This window comes from Lutjanus erythropterus, chromosome 13 (assembly GCF_056507025.1).
Source record: "Lutjanus erythropterus isolate fLutEry1 chromosome 13, fLutEry1.hap2, whole genome shotgun sequence".
NCBI lineage: Eukaryota > Metazoa > Chordata > Actinopteri > Lutjaniformes > Lutjanidae > Lutjanus > Lutjanus erythropterus.
Genome location: NC_139329.1, coordinates 37,642,282 through 37,666,794, shown reverse-complemented (window position 1 = coordinate 37,666,794; position 24,513 = coordinate 37,642,282). Strand labels below are relative to the sequence as shown.

At 39.4% G+C, this 24,513-nt stretch overlaps 1 protein-coding gene across 1 annotated transcript in view; it reads left to right on the top strand.

Moving 5' to 3' along the window:
• The first annotated feature begins 6,991 nt into the window (after positions 1-6,991).
• The window catches only part of LOC146317078 (voltage-dependent calcium channel subunit alpha-2/delta-4-like), a 79,252-nt gene continuing 61,730 nt past the window's right edge, over positions 6,992-24,513 (top strand). The window contains exons 1-4 of the mRNA XM_084733730.1: positions 6,992-7,693; positions 17,763-17,844; positions 21,866-21,982; positions 23,361-23,420. Coding sequence (XP_084589856.1) covers positions 7,572-7,693; positions 17,763-17,844; positions 21,866-21,982; positions 23,361-23,420 — 381 coding nt within the window. The 5' untranslated portion in view covers positions 6,992-7,571. The remainder of the gene's footprint in view (positions 7,694-17,762; positions 17,845-21,865; positions 21,983-23,360; positions 23,421-24,513) is intronic.

Sequence of the window (24,513 nt, the reverse complement as noted above, 5' to 3'; positions counted from 1 at the left end):
AAACATTTGCTGCTTCCAGCTTCTTAAATGTGAGGATTTGCAGCAAGTGAAGAGTCTTTAGGTTTTGGACTATTGGTTGGACAACAGAAGAATTTTAAAGACATCACTTTGGGCTCTTGGATTGTGATATTAGAGACTGATAATTTTTACACCATTATTCTTATTTTGATTAAGTTTAAATAAGGTGTGTATAGTGTGCTGATTTTGCAGGAATCTGTACCAGAAGACATTTTTAAGATTTTTTTAAGCCTGTAGAGTCTGATTTGCCGGACAGGACTTTGTCTCACAACAATCATAAATTCCAAAGTTTTTCGACACACATTTTACCCTTAACAAATATTGTTCCTCCTGTGATTTGAAAATTGCAGAAAGTCATATTGTGATTTCGATAAGATTAAATGTGCAGCCCTACTTGCCTTTGACAAACAAATATTGATTGATTAATCGACTATGAACATAATTGTTAGTTGCGGCCCTAAATTAGTATTTTTCACAATTTTCTTGGCACTTTATAGACCAGATGGTCGAACAATGTAAATGTTGTGAAAATAATCAGCAGATTAATTGATAATGAAAATAATCGTTAGTTGTAGCCTTACTTTGTAGTAGTTTGTTGAGGAGAATGAGTAGGATGTTTTAGTGAGCTTTGTTTGGATGCAGTCTTTGTAGAACAAATGAGGTAGGATGCCATCTTGGAACTGATTGATTATTGTCTGGCAATGAGTTAACTTCCCTGCATGATACCTGCATTCATATGCAAGTATCTGTTTGTAGAGATTAGCTGAAATGTTATCTGTTATCCATGGAGGAAAAACACAAAAATATCGGTTGCTTTCTTACAGATTTGTTTGAATTTCTCTGAGGCTGTACCCGTTTGTGAGGGCCCACCGCTCCTTCCATTGCTGCCTTAAGAAATTGAAACCCGATATTGATTTTAGTTTTGATTTAAGTTTTGTTAATTACGTGCGAGGTTCTCCAGGAACCAGGAACAGATCCTGGTAGTTGTGGTTTTGTGTCAGACTGCAGTAAACAGTTTGGAACAAACAGCTGTGGGTGTTTGTGAATGAAGCACAAACAGCAGCTAAAATAAAACTTTCGGGAAGACGACAGCTACATAACTTCACTGTGAAACTGATCAGTATTTACTGAAAGTGAGAAGGAGGTTATGTAACTGGCATGTTGCTATGGACACCACCTGACCTCTGACCTCAGGGTGGGTGTCAAGAGGATCCCCGATGACGCTCCGGCCCGGGCGACCTGCCTGTCACGCTACGTGTCAAACAACTTAGGTGTCACAGTTATGCACAACTGCTGCTGGGGGGAGGGACGGGTCCACTGAGCGTGTGCAGAAGTTACTGACATAACCTGAGAATGATCGGTAATCAGGGAAATATTACTTTTATAGATTATTATTTACCTTGTAAAGCTCTTGTGTTTTATGATTTTAAAATGAGAATTTATTCTGATGTCTTATTTCTCCCCTCAACTTTAACCAGAAACTTATTTTCATGAAAGACTTAAGACATCATGTTTTTCCAGTTTGAAAAGAAGGAGCAAAAATCAATAACTGCACACAGAGAGGAGTATTCACCCAATCAGGTGTAAAGAAATTCAGTTTTAAAAGTTTTTATTTCTGTGAGTCGAGTTACAGCAAACTGAAATCTTGTTCACTCCTGTCACAATTTTTGGCTCCAGTTCAAGATGATGCCCCAATTTTTAAGCCTTACAAAGCTCTCAAAGGTCCTTATTTTATTTTATTTGTATTTTTATTTATTTAGCAATTGAAAATGAGCACAAAACCAGAAAAAACTGAGGTCAGAGAACTGCAGGGGCCAGTTCACCCTTTTTTTTTTCACATTTTAACCGTCCATGCAGATGGGTATCTTTGCCTGAATAACACTACAGTGAGGATACATTGCTTTTTGTGCAGTTCAGGTGAAGTAACCCTTTAAGTTGTGTTTTAAATAATATGCAAAACATCATCGAAGGGGGACTTGTTTTGGTGGAACATTTGCACGCTGGAAGGCGAACTCTGGCATTAAAATGATTACATCACTGCAAAAGAAAAGCTAACAGCTGTTAGCTTGTTTACATTCATATTTTTAGTATCCCAGGTGCTAATTTGCAGTTTTCAGCCTGTAGGTTGCAGCTCGGAGGCTGGTCTTGTTTCACGAGGACTTCAAAGACGCAGATTGCAGACGCCGCAATACCACGGCCAATGGCAGGAGTTATACCTGTAGTGTGCATCCGGTGAGTCAGACTCACCTTCAAGTAAACTGTTATGAACATATTCTGGGGGTGTTTTTACCCATCCTGGTCACCAGCATCACTCAGCATATTTTTCAGTGGTTGCAGTCGTCGTAATAGTAATAGTAATAGTAGTAGTAATAGTAATAATAGACTAGTATTCACAGGTAGCTGATGACATTATCATCAGGGCTGTAACTGGTTTGATTCAGGTTTGTTTCCAAATGAAACCAGAGGAAAATATGCATGCATGTGTGTGAGCGTGCATGAGGGTGGGTGGGTGTGTCAGTGAAACAGTCTAACAGCATGATTTACACACAGCTCTGACACTGAGAGCACACTGTTACCAGATCCACCATGACACCCAGTGTACCTGGAACCCACCTCATCAGCATCTTACCACACACACACACACACACACACACACACACACACACACACACACACACACACACACAGAGTTCTGAGAAGTCTGAGTGAAGAATGTGCTGGTGTGCAGATTCAGTCGGTGGTCGAAGGACGACTGAACTTCATGACCAGGATCATAAAAATGATGAAAGTAGTTTGTGTGTTAAAACCTGATCCATTACTTCACTACACTGAGCTTATATTTCTGTTTCATAACCTCTGATCTGATCGGTAGGAAAACATCTGAAGAATGAATGCAACTACACACATTATACTCATGTTACATATGTAATAAAAAACAGTTACTCATATGTATTTGTTGCATATAACATATTTCTTACATTTGTATGCACAATAACATATAGTATGTTGTGAAGTAAACCAGATCTCTTAGCACATGTGAATAAGATTTTTTTCACTAGTTTATTTTCACTAGAGATGCAAAGATTAATCCATTATTAAATTAATTGTCGTATATATATATATGTATGCATGTATGTATGTATGTATGTATGTATGTGTACACACATTGCCTTGTTCTCAATTGTAATGTGAACAAAATGTGAAATGTTTAATATAGAAAACATTTAGGCCTACACTTAAGAACGTGTGATATTTTATACTTGAAACACACACTCAGTTGTAGTAGTAGTAGTAAGGAATGTCAGTGGAGAAATTTCAAGCATGTTACACAGTTTTTCCACCAGAGAGTGCTGATGGGTTTGTTCTTATTTTATCAGTAAAAATCCTGCATTGGTCTGACAGTCATTTAAATGTATAGAACATAATCACTTTGTTTCAGTAACTCACATCACCTCACTGACTCACACTGGTCCACCATGGAAGTTCTGCTAGTAGGTTCTTGCACTTCCTGCACATATCTGAAATAAAAACTGAGGTGTTTTGCCACAGTCTATTTATTCTTTTATTTCATTGGTTGAGTAACTAATAAATACATTGGTGCAAAATACAGTGCAGTGCTTGTGTAAAGTGAGGACATCCTGTTTGATCCGCACTTTGAGAGAGAGTTGAGACTTGGGTTGGAGAAGCTGTCTGTGTGTGTGTGTGTGTGTGTGTGTGTGTGTGTGTGTGTGTGTGTGTGTGTGTGTGTGTGTCTGTCTATAGAGAACAGTTGCATGTCATGTCTTTAAACTCTAGAGGGAGCTGTTGCCTCATTAGTCGTGAGGTTTTTTGTCTGCAGAATGTTTCTACAAGAAGGAATGGACTTGTGTGATTAAGACACATAATAGCCATTTAGTTACTGTGATTCTCTGTCAGTAATTTAAAATTTAGAGAGAAGAAGAAAGCCAACAAAAACAACAACAGAAGAATGTCACATTGGGTTCGGCTTGGGTTTAGAAGTTTGGAATCAGTTTTAATGTCTATAACGGAGTGTTTTATGAGGTGCTGGGTCGATTTATGTAATTAGTAGACCTGCAATGATTAAATGATTATTAATCAAATTCTCTGATTTCAGCTTCTTAAATGTATATATTATCTGTGTTTTATTTATTTTTTACTCCTCTGACAGTAACCTGAATATTTTTCAAATATGGACAAAACAAGACATATGAGGACAATATTGGGCTTTTGGAAACACTGATCATCATTTTTCACCATTTTCTGACATTTTAAAACAAAGAACTATTAACCAATTAATTGAGAAAATAATCTTCTGATTAATCAACAATGAAGATAATTGTCAGTTGCAGCCCTAATGATCGATATGACTATCATAAATAAGGACACAGTGCGGATGTGGTTAAGCAGTCGGTCACAGCAGTGAAGTATCAGGTCTTGTCTTGACTCTCTGATCTATTGATCACTCTGTGGTTATTCTTGTGACTGATCAATAATAAATGAACTGCGAAACCATCAACCTGCTCCAAGCAGACCTGCACTTCCTGAGTTCAGTGTGAGTTTTAAATCTCAACACCTGATAACTTCGGTCTCTGGCTGAGCGAGTATAAAAAGTGAGAAAGACGTGGAGTTCTGATGAGTTCTGGTGCTGTGATGAGATGAATGTGGGCTGTAGATTAATAACAGGTTCTATAGTAAAGGATAGGCTAGTAAAGGTTCTACAGGTTCTTCAGTGTTGGAGAACTTGGACTCAAACTGATTGTGACTGGCTTTAAATTTCAGACATGCTGTAAATCAGAAGGTCAGACTATTTAGGAAGTAAACAATCCTGTATTTGACACATAATCAATAAGCAGAAAACAAATGTGATGTGATATTTTTCTAAAAATAATCACTTGATTATTTTTTCTTCATGTGACCTCTGACAGTCTGTAAGTTTATGGAGCACATTGTTGTACCACTTTTAGGTCCGTCTGAGTCGACATCTCTCTGAGCGTTTACATCCTCCCACACACAGGACTTCATGTGTAAAACTACACTTTCACAAACAGGATGATAGTCAGAGATGGTTTTCAAAGAGACAAACTACAGAAAATTGGCACCACATTATTTTCACTTGCAACTGACAGCTAACGATGATATAGATTTTGGTTTAGTTTTTTTTTTTTTCCTGACACTGGTGCTTAAATGGTGCCTGAACTTTAACAAAAACAAAAATCACAAAATGACAATCAACACCATTAAAAAGCAGCTTTTTTCACCTCACAAATTTACATGATAAATATAACACTAAGTTACAGTTAAGGTACTAATAACAGCAAATTAACTTTTAAGTAAAAAGTCCAGCTTCAAACTTGAGCAGATATTTTGTAGAAATATGATCATAGCCTGAGGAAAAGCTGCTGGATTCATCATCAGTGCCGTCATCAGACACATCACATCGACTGTTTTATGTCTCTGCTCCCTGTGGTCGGGGGCAGGGACGCCCACACTGCCGGCTGATGTGGGAGGAAATTGGAGGTGCAAATTTCCCCAAATATTGATCCCTGCTCCCATTGATACATGACCCCACGCAGGAAATGTTCCAGAACATTTCAGGGATAGACTGCATGTGTGAAAGGGGCTCTGAAGACATGGAAAACAACTGTACTTAGACTATCCGCACCTAGAGTTCAGTCCTGTGGTGATACAGAGATGATGGTGAGCTAAACTTGGTCAACAGCCTTCACTTTAATTAGCTTTTATCAGATCAGATTTAACGTCGCAGACGATGGGTGAATGGAAGCAGCTGAGGTTACACAAGAAGTTTGTTCTATCACCAGTGTTGGTCTGGATGTTATTCCTGCATTTTACACACAATGCTGTTCTAATAGTTGATCCATTCATCTGTCCATGTGGCTCCTTTCGACACGAAGGACTAGCGTTCGTACTCCAAGCTCCCTCTGTATAAATGAACCTCCCTCTGGTAGTTCTTGTTCGACTTATAAAAAAAACAACAGAAAAACAACACAGCACACTCATTTTGTTGCAGTTTTGCTGTTTTTGACAACTTCACACTGTTTGTTGTCTCATGTTTAATTCCATGCTGTTTTTAAGTGTGAATGGGGAAATAGATGAAGATACTTGTGAAATGATTGGCAGTTCGTGTGTCGCCGTTGCACCTGGGGATATGATAGACTGTAAGCCAGTGATGTGTGGCACTGAATGAAACTATGAAACATTTTATGGAGCTACTTCCTTCTTGCTATGTCTGTTGCGTCGTGTCTATCACCAGTAGCTATCCGCCTGGTTTTTGAGAGTGATGTATTGAGATGATGATAGCTGACAAATTAATGTTTCATTGAATCAACCCTGTGGAGGAAATAACACAAGCCACATCACCAGAACCATGAATGAAGTGTCGATGACTCTCCATTCAGTTCTCAGTGGGTGAGTCTGAGTCCGCGGCACTCTGTCATGTGTGAGAAGCCCGCCTGCCGCTGCCCCTGAGCCAGACACTGACCTCAGACCTGCTGGTCCTCTGAGTCACACACAGAGGTCGAATCCCCCTGCAGGAGTCAGAGTGAAACTCATATAAACACAGGAGTGTGTGTTTGTTTTTACCCAGTTATTCTGTGTGATTATTCAACTCATTGTCTGCGTGTGTGTGTGTGTGTGTGTGTGTGTGTGTGTGTGTGTGTGTGTGTGTGTGTGTGTGTGTGTGTGTGTGTGTGTGTGTGTGTGTGTGTGTGTCGGGGCATCATGTCACTGTTGGCTACTCGCCCTCTGTCTCTCTTTCAGCTGCCAAACTGAACCTCAGGGTTTCTTTTCTTCCGGCCACTCTGATTGGTCGTCAGAGAGTCTGTCTCCAGAAATCGCTCTAATCCTCTTAGATAAAACAGAGTCCTCATCCAATCCGCTGCTCCAATCCCTCCCCTTGCTCCCCCCCTCATCTCTCTCTCTCTCTCTCTGTCTGTCCATGGGGAAGAGGAGTTTTTAATCCAAGTGGATTACGTTGCAAATTGGGTGACAGTGGAGGCGAGCAGCTGCAAAAATCTGCTGCAGACTGCCAGCAGCTTTATGTCTTCCTAAATATATGCAAGCTGGAGAAATTAACCCACTTATTAGTCCTGGTTTCATGAGGAGCAACCTGGAAAAACCTGGAAAATCCTGGGAGAACTTGGAGCAGGTGCAGAGGAAACTTCTGTCATGTTCTTTCTGTGGAGGAGCAATTTTCATCTTTAACCTGAAGAGCTTCTTTTCTCATTTTGCACCGACACTAGATTTTACCTTTGTCAGTTTGTCCTGGATGACTTTAACATCATTAAACATCCTCTGGAAGTTTCTTTAAACAGGATGAGAAGCTGAGACAAGAAGATGCCGGCAGCAGGACGAGTTTATCCAGACATGACGCAGAGCGTTCAGGGTCCAAAGCCCACCCCTGTGACCGCCGTCTTCTCCTCGCTTTAGCCAACATGAGGAAGCCGTTTCCTACAAACTCTTTATGATCCTCTTGAACTTTGAGAGCTGATCTCAGTTCGTGAATCTGCCCCCCATAATTTTAGAATCTGAGTGTGATGTTGGGAGTTGAAAGCAGGATGGAGGGCAGGGTTCTGGGAATGAGGAAGCTCCTGGGGATTCTGGGATTTTTCTGCCTGTGGATTACAGCTCAGGCTCAGATGAAGATCCCACCAGAGACGTAAGTATCCTTCACTTCTTCTGCTGGATCTCAGCTCACTCTGTCTTCCACCTGCTGCAGGAGAATAAATATCAAATGTGCAATCGCACCAACAAATGGAGTTTTTAAACCCTCAATATGTGTCTCATCTTTCTTCTTCATCTGTCTCATCTCAAGTACCTTAAAGTTAAGGTAGCAACAATATTTGGCTTCACAACACGAGTCTGTAATGAATAACAGACAGGATTCACTAAGTTTTAGAAGTTTAACAAATCTTAAACTCTCAAAGTAGAATTAACCCACGAACTTAACAGATTTTTTACTTTTTTTTGTTTTTTGAGTATGGGAATAACCAGGTCCATAAAAGTCTTAACAATTTAGAAAATACTTAATTTTAACTGTTATATTTTGTTGTTTTTCTTTAATGTTTTTTTTTCATTCTAGTGGTGGATTTTGAAAGATGTTTGAGTACATAAATCACAATTACTTAATACATACTAGTAAAGACAACTCAAATAATTTCATTAAGCCCTGTCTGCATAAAGCTTTTCTTCCTTTTATTGTTCTCGCTTTCATTTTACGTTGATTAACTGTCACACACTCATTTGACGGTGAAAATCCACCTCTTGTAACACAGTTTCTGCAGTATTTTCCACTAAAGCAGGTCAGGTCTCCGTTAACGATGTACATAATCCATTTTGACCACATTCCCCTAAATTTGTCTGTTTGCATTTTTATAGAAAATGTTTGTAGAAAATGTGTTTCTCCATTATGTAGATTGTTGTGTTGGAGCATCTGGTTGTAACCACTTCCTAGTCAAGGTTTATTTTCCCTACAATAAGTAATATTCTCATGAAGTGTTTGTCTGCTGTAGTCTGAATATTCAGTGTTATAATACATGTTGTCTGAGCATCTAATGGAATAATGAAAAACAGTTTTGAGCTCTCAGAATAAATAACTGTCATGTTGTCAAGGTTAGGAATATGCTTGCACTGTTCACGCCCCTTGAAAAACACCTGATTTCTGAGGGTAGAATCAGGAGGATTTATCAGTTGCTGTTTGTAAATGCACTAGTATGATAGTTGATCATTGAGCTTCATTCCTGTGAAGTCAAATACAGACGTTTTGGTTTGGTAAAATGTCCAGAGCACAGCAGAATAATGAGAAAATAAGAAGGTACGGGTGGAGGGCGGGGTCAGGATGCAGGCGCTGCATCACACCTCTGGTGATGATTGAGAGGGATTATTTTTATATGAGTCTATGCATTGTTTTCTCAGAAAATCCTGCGTAGTTTGCATTTAACATAATCTGGGGTTTAATCTTAGTCACTCATATAAACCAAAAATCTTTTTTAAATTTAAAATTGAAATTCAATTCAGAAGTCCTCAACTGATCCCTTTGTCTGGAATTATTATTAAATAACTGTGAACGAAACATACAATCAAAGTTCATATGAGCAGCTGATAAAACAAACAAACTGTATTTCTAGTAAAAATTTAGACCAAACAACTAATCAGTTAATAGAGAAAATAATCAGCAGATGAATCGATATGGAGATAATCATTATTTGCAGCCTTGATGATATTGATAATAAGTATATTTTTTGTTTGTGTATAATCGCCTGTGTTTTCTTTACCTTAGAATGAGCACTTTATATCCACAGAAGCTGTGGGTCCTCTTCTACAGAGTCGCTGTGTTGCACCACCCTGTTTCTACAGGAGCCCAGTGTGGACAAACTAAACACTGGCTCTACATACAGCTTTTAACATTTTGTGCAAGTTTTGCGTCCAACATAGTTTTTCTTATGTTTAAAAGGGGAGCGTGAGATGAGGTGTTTGCAGTCTGTAAGCTTGTCGTTAAATCTCACCAGATCACACACACTGGTCCTTTAAATTGATCCAATAAAATGTTTTATTTGCAGCTAAACCTCCAACAGCTTATGAGGACAATTTGGAGATTAGTGTCATGCTGTTCATTTTATTTCTCCATGTTGCAGTTGGTCTTTAACACAGTGTGATGAGGAAAAAACAAAGGTTGCTCCGGGTAGCATTTAACAGTGTTAACAGTCTTATAAGCAGAAGGTTCTACTGTTGATTTGTCTTTGAGCAGCTCTCAGTGTGATTGTGTCTATCTGTGTGGAAACAGTCCTATAGGACGCGTTTCATATAAATTATGCCCCATACATCAAACTCCCAGAGTGCACTGTGTTTTCATGAAGATCCTGAGGGAAAACTGCCATCAGCTGATAGTATTCCCTCAGGAACTTCATAAAAAGACATACGGACTCTCCTCTGTTTCTATCCACAACTCCGAGCAGAGAGATTATTCCCTGTGCAGCGGAAACGACTGCTTTCAATCATCTCCTATCAGCTGTCTAATTTAGAATTTAACATTAATTAACGTGTTCAACGCTCAACTTAAATGTAAGTCGTATTACAGCATTAACCCCCAACACCGAGGGCACATTCAGCCCTGCCTAAATGTAGCAAGACATTATTTAAAGGTATTGCACTGAACATCCTGTTGTTTCACACAAGTGTCCTGCACTGCAACCCTTTTTAATACGGCGGTTTTTATATATATGACACTGCTGATTGGGTAACACCTCTGACACACCCACCAAATGAGAGAAAACGTACCTCAGAGCCTGTTGCACACATTTTACAGTGTTTTCAGACTGAACCTGCCCCAAGTCGGTGCTCAGAACTCACTTTCCAGATACAAAACACACTTAAAATTATCTTGTTAAAACCAGGAGAAATAAACCTAAACAACAAAAAACAATCAAACAAAAAAAAACTAACAGAGGCTCTAAAACTAAAAAAAAATGGATTAGAAAATCTTGTTGTTCTTTTGTCCACATGTTGAACTGCCCTCCCCAGAATTCACCTGTCAGACAGTCCAGGTGCTGCTGCTGTAGTTGCTCATACTAACAGGTTCATTAGCATGAACCTGTCGGACAGTGTTAGAGTGAAGCAGCAGAGGCTCCCTGCAGCAGGACGTTTCTGGAGGACACGCTCTCCCTCCTCCACCACCACCATCTGTGTGGCCAGCATGGCTCGTCGGCCACCGACCACCCCCACCCACCCCTCCATCAGCCCGGTCACCTTCTACCCTGACCCACATTCACTAGCCGACTGACCACTGCAGGCCTGGACAGAGACCACCGTGTCCTCTGGTTTCAAACACACCCTGAAAACATAGAGGGAAAATTACGTTGTTGTTTTTTTTGCCAAATTCTCTGCAAATCCTCCCTACAAAGATGAATGTGTGGATATGTTTTTTATTATACTGTTGTCACTAAATTGCTTGTTGGTTCAAATGTCTGTTGAGAGCTGTGTTCATGGACCTGTGGTGGTTTTGTGAAAATGATTCTTGTCCAGAGTCACAGCAGCAACAGGTCTCCAAGACAGACTTATTTTTGAAGGTTAGATTGTATTGTGTGTCCAGACCAACTTACCAACCTAGCAGCACGGGCTGCTGTGATAACTACGTACACTGGTGACATGGCTTTCCAATGTGGAAAGCCGATGCTCGGCCGCTCTGATGCACTTCCGTCACTCTGGATTTGATGCTGTTGTGTGTGGCACAAAAGAAACTTTGAGTGTCCGCATGCCTGTAAAAATCCGACTGGAAGCTGGAAGTCTGGACCAGAACTTTGACATTTGGGACTGCTGTTTTTCCTCTTACCAGCAGTCAATGTTCTTTTTAACCATATTGGTTGGACTTGAGTTTTTGTTCAGATAATTATGTTTGCTGCATTTTCAGACCAAAAACAGCTCTGACGTGTTTTGTTCATGTTGCTTCACATACGTTGTTCAGAGCTGAAGGGAGATTTCAAACTGAGGCAGTTGCTGATCAGTTGCGGCCCCTCGTGCCCGGTTTAGAAGAGTGAGAAGTCAGCTGTCAGCGGTCATATAAAACAGAGCAGTCAGAAAATAGAATTACTGTCTCATAGTTGTCTCCACCAACCAGTCAAGTTACAGTTTACATCCAGACTCATGTAATGTCTGTAGTATAGTTTGAAGCAATTTAACATGGAACTTGCCATGATATTGATCTTCACTTAGAGACTATTTTTGACAATCATTTCTGACACAGGTTTGTAGTTTCGAGTTACGTCACTGCAGGTCGTGGTCTCCACCACTGACCGTTTGACCTTCTTTCTGTTAGTTGTAACTCTCAAAATTAGATGATGGCCGTGTTGTGTCGGTCAGATTTGGCTTCAATCTGTTGGACAGATCAGCCTCAGCAGGATCAGGATCAGCTGATTAGATTTTGGAGGTGATCTTGATGGCGGATTTAATATTTTTGGTGACAGATGGAAAGTGCAGGTACATAAACTGACCAAAGTCATCAGTGGCGCCTTAAAGGTCCAGTATATGGGCTAATATTTATGGGGATTCATTGGCAACTAAATCATACACACTGTTCCTCCATTTTAATGACTGACTCTTGACATTAGCATGATACAGGTTGATTTATACAGCAACTAAAGGCCAGAACTCATAACCTACAAGAATATCTCTGTGTAAGTTCATTGTGGTTGGAGTCTGAGTACTACAACATGTCACATCCTGCTGAGACTGCCGGTGTGTTTTTGTGTGTGATGTGATATTTAAAGCTCTTTTGTTAAGAGCCTGAGATAAAAGACTGAAAAGTAAATCTGTAGAGTGCTGGAGGACACACAGACGGATTTATTGTATGGAGGATTGTTACTTCAGAGTGACCGGCAGTTGGAGACGTTATCCGGAAACTGAAAGACTACAGATCCAAGTCTGAGTTTATCAGCTTCATGCCCTTACAGTATGTTACAGAAGTAAACTACAGAAGAAGCCCAATTTGACTCTTTTTATACGTTATTAGATCTGCATCAAACACCAACGTGTGGTTGTTTAAAGCTACCACAAGAACTTTCACATTGTGTTCACCTTGGAGGCCTCTGTTGACAAAAGCGGTTTTGTTTCCATCATAATAATAACCATAAAATATAACTTCAAAAATAAAATGATCTGAATCAAAATGTCCTCATGTTCCCTTTTAACTGGCTAACGTACGCATAACATAACAGCTAACATAGTAAGAAGAAAAATACCAAGGTAACAGAAAGTACTGCGAGTCAGTAACGATAACATGGAAAAAATATTATAAGAGCAATTTGAATCTTATTTAAATGAAAGATGTACAGAAGTATAAAGAATATTTGTAATGTGCAAATGAAACCTGGAACAAACCTGCAATGTATTTTTAAACTTACACACACAATGTGTGTGTGTGTGTGTGTGTGTGTGTGTGTGTGTGGGTGTGTGTTTGTGTGTGTGTGTGTGTGTGTGTGTGTGTGCGCATGTGTCCATGTAAGTCTGCACTGAGAGGATTAATGTCGAGAACAGATGGATCAATAAACTCCTCCGTTGTTCAACACATGCTGAGTGAACACACACACACACACACACACACACACACACACACAGACCTGCTTCAGTGCTGTAAATTGGCAGCAGGTGTGTGTGTGTGTGTGTGTGTGAACTCTGTGCTGACTTCACACTGTCTTCATCCTGTGTTATATTATAACATTCTGATAATTTTTATATTAATTTAAAAAATAACAAAATGACCCTAAATGCAACATGACACTTTCAGTTGTAGAAACATTTATTTCACTGTCAGGCCATTGTATTAAACTTTTATGTAACCAGGATGAGTCCTGACTGAGACACACACGCACACACAGTTTGTTTTTGTCCTCATGTCACATCCAAACAGTTAAAATATGAGAAAACTGAACCCAAACCTGAACTCTGAGCTTTAATTTCTGATTCATCATCCAATCAGAGAACTGAATGCTCCACAGTGCTCTGTGTTGTTTTACCGTAAATATACTGATATCTTAATATTGGACTTACAAGTGTTTATTAGTTCTTTTTTGTATGTGTAGTATCAGCGATTATTCAAACTGCAAAGTAAATTTTTCGTCTCAGTGTGCGATGCCCAGATCAAAATCAGCTCTTCATGTTTCAGTGCCAGCTCTAAAATTGATTGTGCATTTAGTCTGAGCAAACTCTCACTTGCATGAAACACAAATGAGAAAAAAATGGTAGTAAAATAAATACAAGTAGAATACATCTGGACACAGGAAATAAAGTCAGAGGTGCAAATGACTAAACTTAATTTTTATATGGTTTTATTTTATTGTTGATTAATTTTAGGATTAGAAATGTTTCATTTAAAAGTCTGGTACTTTAAAAATGACCAATTAATTGTTTGCAGCAGTTCACCAACTAGTTTACCAGTTAGACACACTACAGATATCAGAGGCTATAAGTTCAAAAATATACAACTGGGACTGCTAATAATTACATTAATAAATAACTACTATCTAGAAAACAATGCAAGAAGATACCCAAGTTAATGACAAAGATGCTCTTTGACAAAAGAAGATGCATTATGAGCTGCAGCAGTGTTATGACATTGACTAATGACTAATGCGAGATGTGCGCTCCTGTTTCTGATCCAGATTGTGACGTAGGATGCTCATTCATTTTGAGCTGTATATTTTACCACGTTGTATTTCTGCTGTATTGTGTGTTTTACGTGTTATCATGTGACCAGGTCTGGTAAACACAGATTCAGTTTTAATAGCTAATGTACTACTTTATTTACAACTATTGCTGCACAAAGCTCGGTCATTTTTAAAACTAACGCTTTACTGATTGTCCATGTAAAAACAATACAACACTAGAAACAGTACAGATGTTTTCACTTTATTTTGCTGCTCATTTTTATCTGTTATCATATACTTAATGTTGTGTCAGAGCATCTTTGGAAGAGATATTTGTGTTGGCAGATCTCTTTATTTGTCTGAAAAATGCCTTTTTTAGTGTTAAAATGTTCAGAAAATATGTAGCTTGTGAAAAATGGGTCCAGTATTTCCTTCAGTGGTTATTTATGAATGAAAGAATCTGTTATAATCTGTGCTCATGTCGACGTCCCCCATTAGACTGAATGGACTCATGACCTGCTGCCGTCTCCTAAAGGGGCGGGGCAGCGGTGAAACCCACATGACGCAAATACGGGAAATGACTCTAAAGTGCACCGTCTCCTTTCTGAACTGTCGCTGATAAATGAGGCTGCACATCAACATGAAAGCATTTAAAAGAAATTTAAATTATAGATTAGAAAAATGAGTGACGGTGGACAGTGGAGGGATAAAGCAGCCTCTTCCACACCTGTCAGTCACACATTCAGGTGTGCAGAGAGACATACACTGCCATCTCAGATTATTTGTCTTTTCTTTATAACACAAAACAAAATTCAACTTTTGTCGCTGTCAGCTCCCCCTGGCTCTGCTCCAGTTCAGAAACAAACTGCCTCTAGTTCTGTGTGTGTGTGTATATATGTGTGTTGTGTTGATTCACATTTCTGTTGTGTTTTTATTGTGAGTTTGTGCTGAGCAGACACCTGCAGCTCTCTGCTGTGACCCAGATGAAGAACAGATTATCTAAATCTCTTTCATCACTGTCATATTTAACAGCCTTTTTCTGCTGTTAACCACCGCTGCTGCAATGTGTCACCACGGCAACAGACAGCCAAACTCAAAACACATTAACAAACAACAATGACAAGGTGATGATATAAAGTATAATATTTTATGCATAAGCTGTTTAAGGAAACTTAAAGACAGTGACAGTGATAAACACACTAACAATAATAATAATAATAATAATTGATTTTAGACCCAATTATTCAGTGTAGACTGCGAACTGCTTCCTCTGACAGATATATGAAATAAAAATTAGATAACGGGGAGTTGTTGGAGCTATATTCTTTTATTTAAAGACTGCCTCTGACACTGTCAATCATGTTCTGCTTGCAAAGCTTTCAATGTTTAACTTCTCTCCTTAATGCTATTAAATGGGTGCAATCCTATCTTAAAAGCTCGAGAACAGAGGGTCAAGATCAATCCTGAGCTGTCATCAGTCTTTAGTTGTGGTATCAGTGTCCCTCAGGGATCAATTCTGGGGCCCCTGTTGTTTAGCCTTTTGCCTACATAAAGGATCTTCCCTCCATGTGCCAGGAGACTGAGATTCAAATGTACGCCGATGATACGGTCATTTATGTAAATGCAGTGGTCAAACAGTAAGCTGCGTGTAAACTCACAGCTGTGATGACTCATGTTACTTGAACGTACAGAAAACACTTTGTATGTTCTTCACTAACAGGTCGGTGATAATGTCGCACCTAATGTTTGTGTTGCAGTGGTGACAGTGGTATCTTATTTCAGATTTTAGTCATTAAAATAGAGACAGGACATTGTTCAAAAAAGCACTTAATTCACCTACTACCCCTTTTTTTAATCTGTCTGCAGTAATAATATAATTTCAAAAGTAGACTGATGATCAACAAGTAACAAGTATTTTGGCAGGAACCACCTCCTGCTCTCAAAAAATTTTTTGGCAAGCTGTACAACACTGAAACCTGTACAGTCAGTGTACCATCAGGCCTCAGACATAATCATTTACTGAGTTGGGAAAATGTGCATGGCTCCTCCCCCCTCAGTGCTTTCATAAAGCAGGAAACAACTGAGGACACACACATTAGGTCTGTGGCCAGAGGGGATTGTATAATACCTATGAGGAGGGCTGCCTTTGACTGTCAGCTTTTTCAGTCAGAGCAGCTCACAGTCTGTCAACACTCACCTGAGACTGTGACACACATCATTCATTTATAATCATGGTACAAGACAGTTCAATGTGTGAGTGCACTCTGTAACTTACTCAAATGACCTGAAGTTTTGTCGTTGTTGTTTTAAGCACTTCATTCGTTCTTGTGGGGATGTTCTCCACTTCACAAGAACACTCTGTGTTCTTATGTGCTCTGCAACATGTGCAGTATCACTGCTCCTGTTTTATTGTATTTTATACAAAAAATAAATACACATTTAATTGAATCAACCTTACATCAGACCTACCAACATCACAACATTTACAAACACTTGTGTCCAAAATCAGATACTATACACAACAAACCCATCATGTGTCATTTAACATGTTTTTATGTACACAATCAGTGGTGTGCATGTTTTCACACACACTGCTCAGTGTGTATCACGTTGTTCCTGATAGCTTCCTTGCTGGTTGGAGACATGTAACTCTGGTACCCCGTGCCAACAATGAACTAATTTGAAAAATATATTACCCCCAGCAAAGTGAAACCTAACACTTAGACTTCCTGAAGTGTTATTGTCGTTACACCGGAGCTGCCTTGGTTGTTGTCTGCTATTGTTTATTGTTGTTGTTGTCACTATTGTATTGTTTTAGGGCTTGTTAGAGGACTTGCATACTGTAACATTTTCCCCATAATAGTGTGCACTTCACTTACCATTGGTTTCGTAGTAAAAAAAAATCTGTTTTTAGCATGCTAGACAGCATGTTGCATGGAATTTCTTTCCTTTTCCAAGTATTTCTATCACTCAAACTCTAGCTTAGAGTTGTTAGAGTTGTTCACCTTCTGAATTCAAGTTTCTCTCTTTTACCAAACTAAGACGACCTTAATTGGTTCGTTAACTCCTCGGAAAACACAATTAATTCAAACTCGACAGAAAAACAAAAAATTCTCCAAAACCGTCTTTGTTAGTTTGTCCACCCTTCCAACAATCACCAACTCTGGTTTGGTCAAAATAAATCCTTCATTCACTGCATGAAATGAGTGTAAAGAGTCTGACTGTGCAGGTTTTTTTCCTCTCAATCCTCTCCCAACTCAGCTCACTCATGGTCGGCTGTGTGGGTGTACTGTGCCGCTGAATGAGAGCACGGTGCAGAGCAGAGGCTGTCACTCTGCAGATTATTACATTAGCAAAATAAAATGACAAATATCGTCCTAGAAATTGGCCAAAAAAGCGATCGTCGACAGACGATATTTTCGTCTAATCACCCGACCCTACTGTAGCTCTCAGCCTTGAGATAATTTATACAACTCCTCATTGTGTGTTTGTCCACTGTTGTGTTTAGATGTTGACCACAACTACAGATAATCATGATGTTGTATTCTTGTTTCGTGTTGATTTATATTTTACTGTCTGTCTGTGTTTCAGGGTGCAGCAGTGGGCGTCTGTGTTCTCTGTTCAACTCAGAGAATTCACCACCAAATACTCCGGCTCTCTGCTGCTGCAGAAGGTAAACAAAGTCAAAATCAGTGCTCAGATGATATGATGTAATACTGAAAAAATTAAAACTAACGAAAAGCAGCTGAACCTCAAACTGATCCAGAAGCCACCAGACTGGTTGAACTGGGAACAGAGAGCAGTATGTGTGCATTTGTGTTTGTGAGTGTGTGATTGCATCAGACTGTTTATTTATGTGTCTTTAGCAGCGCGCACACACACACACACACACACACACACACACACACACAAGCATGAACACACACAAGCATGAACACACACACGCACTCACAGGGATCATGGTAATGCCCAGATTGAGGACCGAGCCCTCTTTACCGGCGTCAGGATTTGTGGCCTGTTCTGATTTTAGACATTCATCCATTTATCTGTCAGATTTAGATTTATCACAGGCAGTCTGCAGTTTGTCTGCAGCTCTCAAAAACACAACCACCTCCTGTAGTGAGAGCTACAACACAGAAACACGTCTGTGAGAAAACATAAATCCACCCTAGTTTGTTATTTTTAGAGTTCTCTAGTTTCATGCAGTTCTTTTCATTAATGTTTTGTGAGAAGAGCACAAACAAAACAAAAACACAGAAATCTCCCATGTGGAGCAACAAAAAACAGAGATATTCTTTGCCGATCCAAGCGATCTGTATGAGGGCAGATTCAGGCATATTTTAAAGGAACATAACAGCTAGAATAAAGCAAATAAAAGTCTGATCCTTTCTTTACTCTGCTGTGTTTTGTCTAACTCTGCCTGCTTGTTGCAGTGCTGCTCCTCCTTGTTAACACTCTGGCTCCACAGTGCAGGATTTCACTGTCAGTGAAAATTAATGTGTGTGTGTGTGTGTGTGTGTGTGATTACACTCACTGGCCACTTCATTAGATACACCTTGCTAGTACCGGGTAAGACACTCTTCTGCCTTCAGAATTGCCTTAATTCTTCATGGCATAGATTTAGCAAGGTGCTGGAAACATTTCTTAGAGATTTGGGTCCATATTGACATGATAGAATCACAGTCACTGCAGATTTGTCGGCTGCACATCCCTGTTCCACCACATCCCAAATGTGCTCTACTGGATTGAGATCTGGGATATGTGGAGGACAAAGTGAACTCATTGTCATGTTCAGGAAACCAGTTTGAGATGATTTGAGCTTTGTGACATGGTGCGTTATCCTGCTGGAAGTAGCCATGCTTTCATGTTGTTTATGACCTGACCATCTGAATGTCGCAGCAGAAATCGAGACTCATCAGACCAGGCAATGTTTTTCCAATCTTCTATTGTCTAATTTTGGTGAGCCTGTGTTTCCTGTTCTTAGCTGACAGGAGTGGCGCCCGGTGTGGTCTTCTGCTGCTGCAGCCCATCTTCTTCAAGGTTCGATGTGTTGTGCGTTCAGAGATGGTCTTCTGCATACCTTGGTTGTAACGAGTGGTTATTTGAGTTACTGTGGCCTTTCTGTCATCTCTGTCTCTATTTTCCTCTGACCTCTGGCATCAACAAGGCATGTTCACCCAGAGAACTGCTGTGCACTGGATATTTTCTCTTTTTCAGACCGTTCTCTATAAACCCTAGAGATGGTTGTGCGTGAGAATCCCATTAGATCAGCAGATTCTGAAATGCTCAGACCAGCCTGTCTGCCACCAACAACCATGCCACGTTCAAAGTCACGTAAATCACCTTTCTTCCTCATTCTGATGCTCAGTTTGAACTTCAGCAGCTCGTCTTCACCGTGTCTACATGCCTTAATGCATTGAGTTGCAGCCATGTGATTGGTTAATTAGATATTTGCATTAAAGAGCAGTTGAACAGGTATAAAGTGGCCGGTGAGTGTAAATTTGTACACACAGGTTTACACAGATTTACAGGAAGCTCTGACTCTCACTGTACAAAAAACAGACTTCTCCTCTCTAATAGGCTGATATTTCAGCATGTACATATTTAATCAATTAATCTATTAATCAATGTTTAGCTAAATATAAATATAGGGCCCAGAAGGTAATGAATGCAAATGGATCTGCGGCAGCTTCAGCAAGCCTACAGCACAAACATGCTCACTTCCTAAACTGTGTGAAGTTTCACTAAATGTAAGAAGTGTCTGTATGTTTAAACTTCGCATCAGCAGCTGAATGTGGGCTGAGAAACAGCTCATGTGTGGTTGTAAATATGAGCTTCTGTTTGAAGCAGGACAGGTCTGCATGTTTAAACTTCCTGGAGACAGACGTAGGAGTGATTCTTGTTTTCCTGTCTTAAGCCAGTGTTGTTTCTGTAAAGGTGGAGGACAGTTAACTTCCACGTAACTCCCAACAGCTCCCTGTTTTCCTTCCAAGCCGTGTGCTTTTTGAGGATATTTCCATAAAAAGGCTGTTTTGGAGTCTATAAAATGTGCTGCTTTTAGACCTTCTTAAGTCTCTCCTCCTCCTTACTAGGGCTGAACAATTAATCACAATTTTTTTTTTCAAGTGCAGTTTTCAATCGCAGGAGGTGCAGTATTTGATAAAACCCACTTTGTGTTTGTAATCGTAAGTATGTAAGTCAGTCATTTTTATGATTTTATGATCTGAAAAATGTTGATCAGTCCAAGGTGACGTCCTCAAATGTCTGGTTTTGTCCACAATTCAAAGATTTTCAGTTTACTATCAGAGAGGAGTAAAGAAACCAAAACCAAAAAAGATCCAAACTGCTTCTTTGCTAGAATCGAGCCAGTTAGGAAGCAGTGTAATTCCTTGAGGCCCCTCAGATTCTTAGTGTCCCTACATTAACAACAGCCATGTTGCAGTACATACTGGTCTTTCTGCAAAACCTTTCATTTTAAAATCTGGATGTGTTCTATAAACAAACCGCCCACAGCTTCAATCCAAAGATATCAGATTTATCAGCCTGGAAAAGCTGCATCAGTTTAAGTCTGAAATTTCAGGTGTTTTCTGTGTGAATGGATGCAGATCAGAGACAGGAGACGTCCACTGACGTATCACTAAATGTTTGGCTCTGCTCGTGGATGCACCTCAGTAAGTGCGTTGCTGGCACTAATTGGAATTAGTGAATGACTTAATCGAGTGATTCAGAGTGTAAATAACCAGACTGGGCTGTCTCTCCTCGCTCTCAGCCGGCTGATCCACCTCGAGCTTCTTGATCCAGAGAAAGTGACCTGATTACCTCACAGAGCTTCGCTGTAAAAACACACACCTCTCCACATTACAGCAGCTGATTCAGTCTGTTCTGCCAGCAGCATTAGCTCAATTTCACTGTTTCACCTGTTTCAGCTTCTGTGTGGAAACAATCTGAGAGGAAGCAGATCAAACCAAGACCACGACCTGGACTGAAAGAGATTAAAAAACAAAAACAACAAACCAACTAATTTATGCTACAAACAAGAAATATTACTACATATCACAACAGCGAATGTATGAAAGATCTTTAATAATTTTTTTTAGCAATAACAATAAGACAAACAACAATTTAAAACCACACAATATAAATAGAACAAGAAAAGGCAAATATAAAGATCAAAAAACAAGTGAAATGACTCTACATATGAAACAACAGGCAAAATTAATTCGTAATGTAAACAAACACAAAATTGGCACAAATAAACATGAAATAAAATATAACAAAAACAATAAAAGGGTTCAAAAATACCACAGTCTAAAATAATATCAATGTGATTTTTGTTTATATGACTTTTTTTTTTCTTTTTCTTTTTTTTTTTTCTCTGCATTTGATTGATTTGATGTTGGTGTGTTTGATGATCCAGGCAGGTTTAACGTTTTCAGACTTACTGAATAAATTGTGTAACAGATAGATTTAGGTAGGTTTTGATACCTTAACTCTTTGTCATATTTGACCACTATTTTTTACTACAAAAATTCTTGCTCTTATTTTAAGCATTTGGTTTGATTGAACCAATGAAGTTGAAATGAAGTTACACAAAAGTATATGTCCAACATTTGCTCAACCAGTTCTGCGTTTGCTTATTTATTTGGTTCTGTTTTCCTTAAATGAATTTAAAATCTGTTTTTGTTTCCTCTCAGAAACTGAAGGACGTGGAGTCCATCGTGAAGATCGTGGAGCTGAACGGAGACGACCTGGTGAAGGATTACTCAGATGAAATCGAACGAATGTTGGGAAGCAAAATGAAGTCAGTGAAGGTGAGAACAACCTGAAGGTGTTGTACTGGATGGAAGGTGCACAGACCAGTGTGATATATCAGCTGCTAATATTAAATCCATCAAAGTTTTTCTCTTCCGTGAAGTAAAATACAGATTAAATGAAGGAATGATCAAAATCAAAGCAGTAGATCCTGAAGTTTCTTAACTTAGCTGTTAGTCCCTAATATGGACTAAAAGTTTCCCATCATGCAGTTTGAGTCTTTGTAAACACCCACATCTTTCACAACAGGTGCCTGTTGCACAAAACACCAGTCTTCTCCTTAAATATGGTCCTTAAGGCTTAATTTCTCCGTAGCTGTGGATGACCAGTCAGTCATGATGGCAAATGTCATAAGATGAAGCAATAATTTCCTCAGTTCTGCTGCTATTTTGACCAAGAATGCTGAGTTCTTCTGCTGCGAAATCTGTTGTTCTTCCTGCCTCTAATTATGTCACAGTGATGTCACTGGGATTAAGGAAAAACTGCAGGCTGTTTCAGCTTTGATTTCTGTGCCGGGGGCTCTACTTGATGAGTACTTCTGTCACCAAACGCTTTGCTTTGGCCAACAAAGTAATAGCTGTAGGCTAGGGGAGGTGATACACGGCAACATCTGAAGCTTTCACTGCAATGCATCCTGGTACATGTTGGCACTGCTGCACGACTCCAAAAGCAGAAGAACTCAGTTTTCTTGGTTCATACAGCAGCACTGAGGTTTTTATTGCTTCATTTGACTACAGGTGAAAGAGACACACTGTGCATGCACACTGTTGACCTACAGACATGGAACACCTCTCCTGTTACTGACCGGAAAGATCCCAAAGATCTGTAGAGCAACTCATCAACCTACTGCCCGTGAAATGTAAAATCAGCTGCTCCCGTTAACACTCTTCTCAGGATGCGTTCATTTTCTTCATTTCTCCCCATAAACTGGTCATGTTGTGTTTAATATAGAGTCTGAGTTATTTTGGTTCAAATAACTTTAAGAATTTCTTCAAGAAAAAGACCAAGATAAGAAGAATTGGTGCAGTGACCCTTTAAAAAGTTCAGTATGTGATTGTTCTTCTCTCTGATTTCTGCCTTTTTCATCCTCAAACATTGACACATGAAACACTCTGAGGAGGTTTTTGAGGGTTTAACTGCTCTGGTTGCTCACAGCTCTTGGTCTTATGTAATCTGTGACGACGATGAATGAAACATTACTTCATTTTTACGGGGTCACAATCTCTAAAAAGGCTGGGAACCGCTGCATTAAAGGAAGCTAACAGTCCACACAGACAGATTATCCTTCACACGGTACACGTTGTTCCCCGTGTCACTCAGCACAACTAAACAAACATTTGTTTTTTTGTCTTTCTCCTTGTCTGTCTCATGTCTCAGAGGTTAGCAGAGTCTGCAGAGGACGCTGATCTGTACCATGAATTCAACGCTACTTTAGAGGTCTGTGCTCTTGTTTTGTCCCGATAACAGCTGATTTTTAAAGGACGGTTCCAAATGTCTGTATTTCTGAAACCTGCAGAGAAATTTTGATAATCCATCAGCAGTGTAATTGCCTAACTTGTCAGCCTCAGATGAGCTTTGGCTGAGCTGAACACTAATGTCAGCCTGCTAACTGTGCGTAGATCAGAGGTAACTGCCGGCCAGTCAGCAGTGGACGCTGCAGCAGATTGAAGCTTTAAAGCTTCAGCTGATACCTGAATGTAGATCAGGTCAAACTTCACTGATCCTGTGAACAAACTGGGTCGACACTGCAGCATCAACACTACACAAAACATGAGAGGAATGTACTGTTACACGTGACGATTGCTTATTTGGCTGAGAATTATAACATTTGAATGTTATTGGTTGTATAGAACAAAACATGAGTAGAATGAGTCAGTGGATCTGATGCAGGTCATCCACAAAGTGTGACACAAACCCTGAACGGTTTTCTTTAAAACGACACATATATTTGCAGGATGAGACACAATATGAACATGTTGAAGCTGCTTCACTAAATAGTTCATTGAAACTAATTCAGAAAATAATAACAAATGGCCTGCAGGTGATATAACTGTGTCCTGAGTCTGGAGCTACTGTATGACAGGACAGGATACCACTGACAGGACTAAAGGTTGGACAAACATTCTGTTTTCAGAAACAAACTTGAACATCCTTAAATTGAAAATTCTTTCTAAACGTGAATAAACAAAATTTTAATTCACTGTTGCTGAGCAGCTTTAACTACTGCAGTCAAAATAAATTAATATCAGTATAAATATATTTTTACCAGCTTTATATTAAGTGAATATTTTCAAGTGAAAGATGCTTCAATCTCTTGATTTCTACAGTCAAACCCAGAGAAAGCTGTCTATCAGAAATAATAAAGAAGAAGCTCATTCTTGTAATCTGTCATCTCAACTTTCTTTATTAAATTCCAGTTATTCAGTTTAATGTGTTGGACGTCATTTTGAACATTTTATTTTGGAGAGACACCTTGTTGAACAGTAATGTCTTTGTTGTTTAAGATTGTTGTTTATGGGGACACAGATTA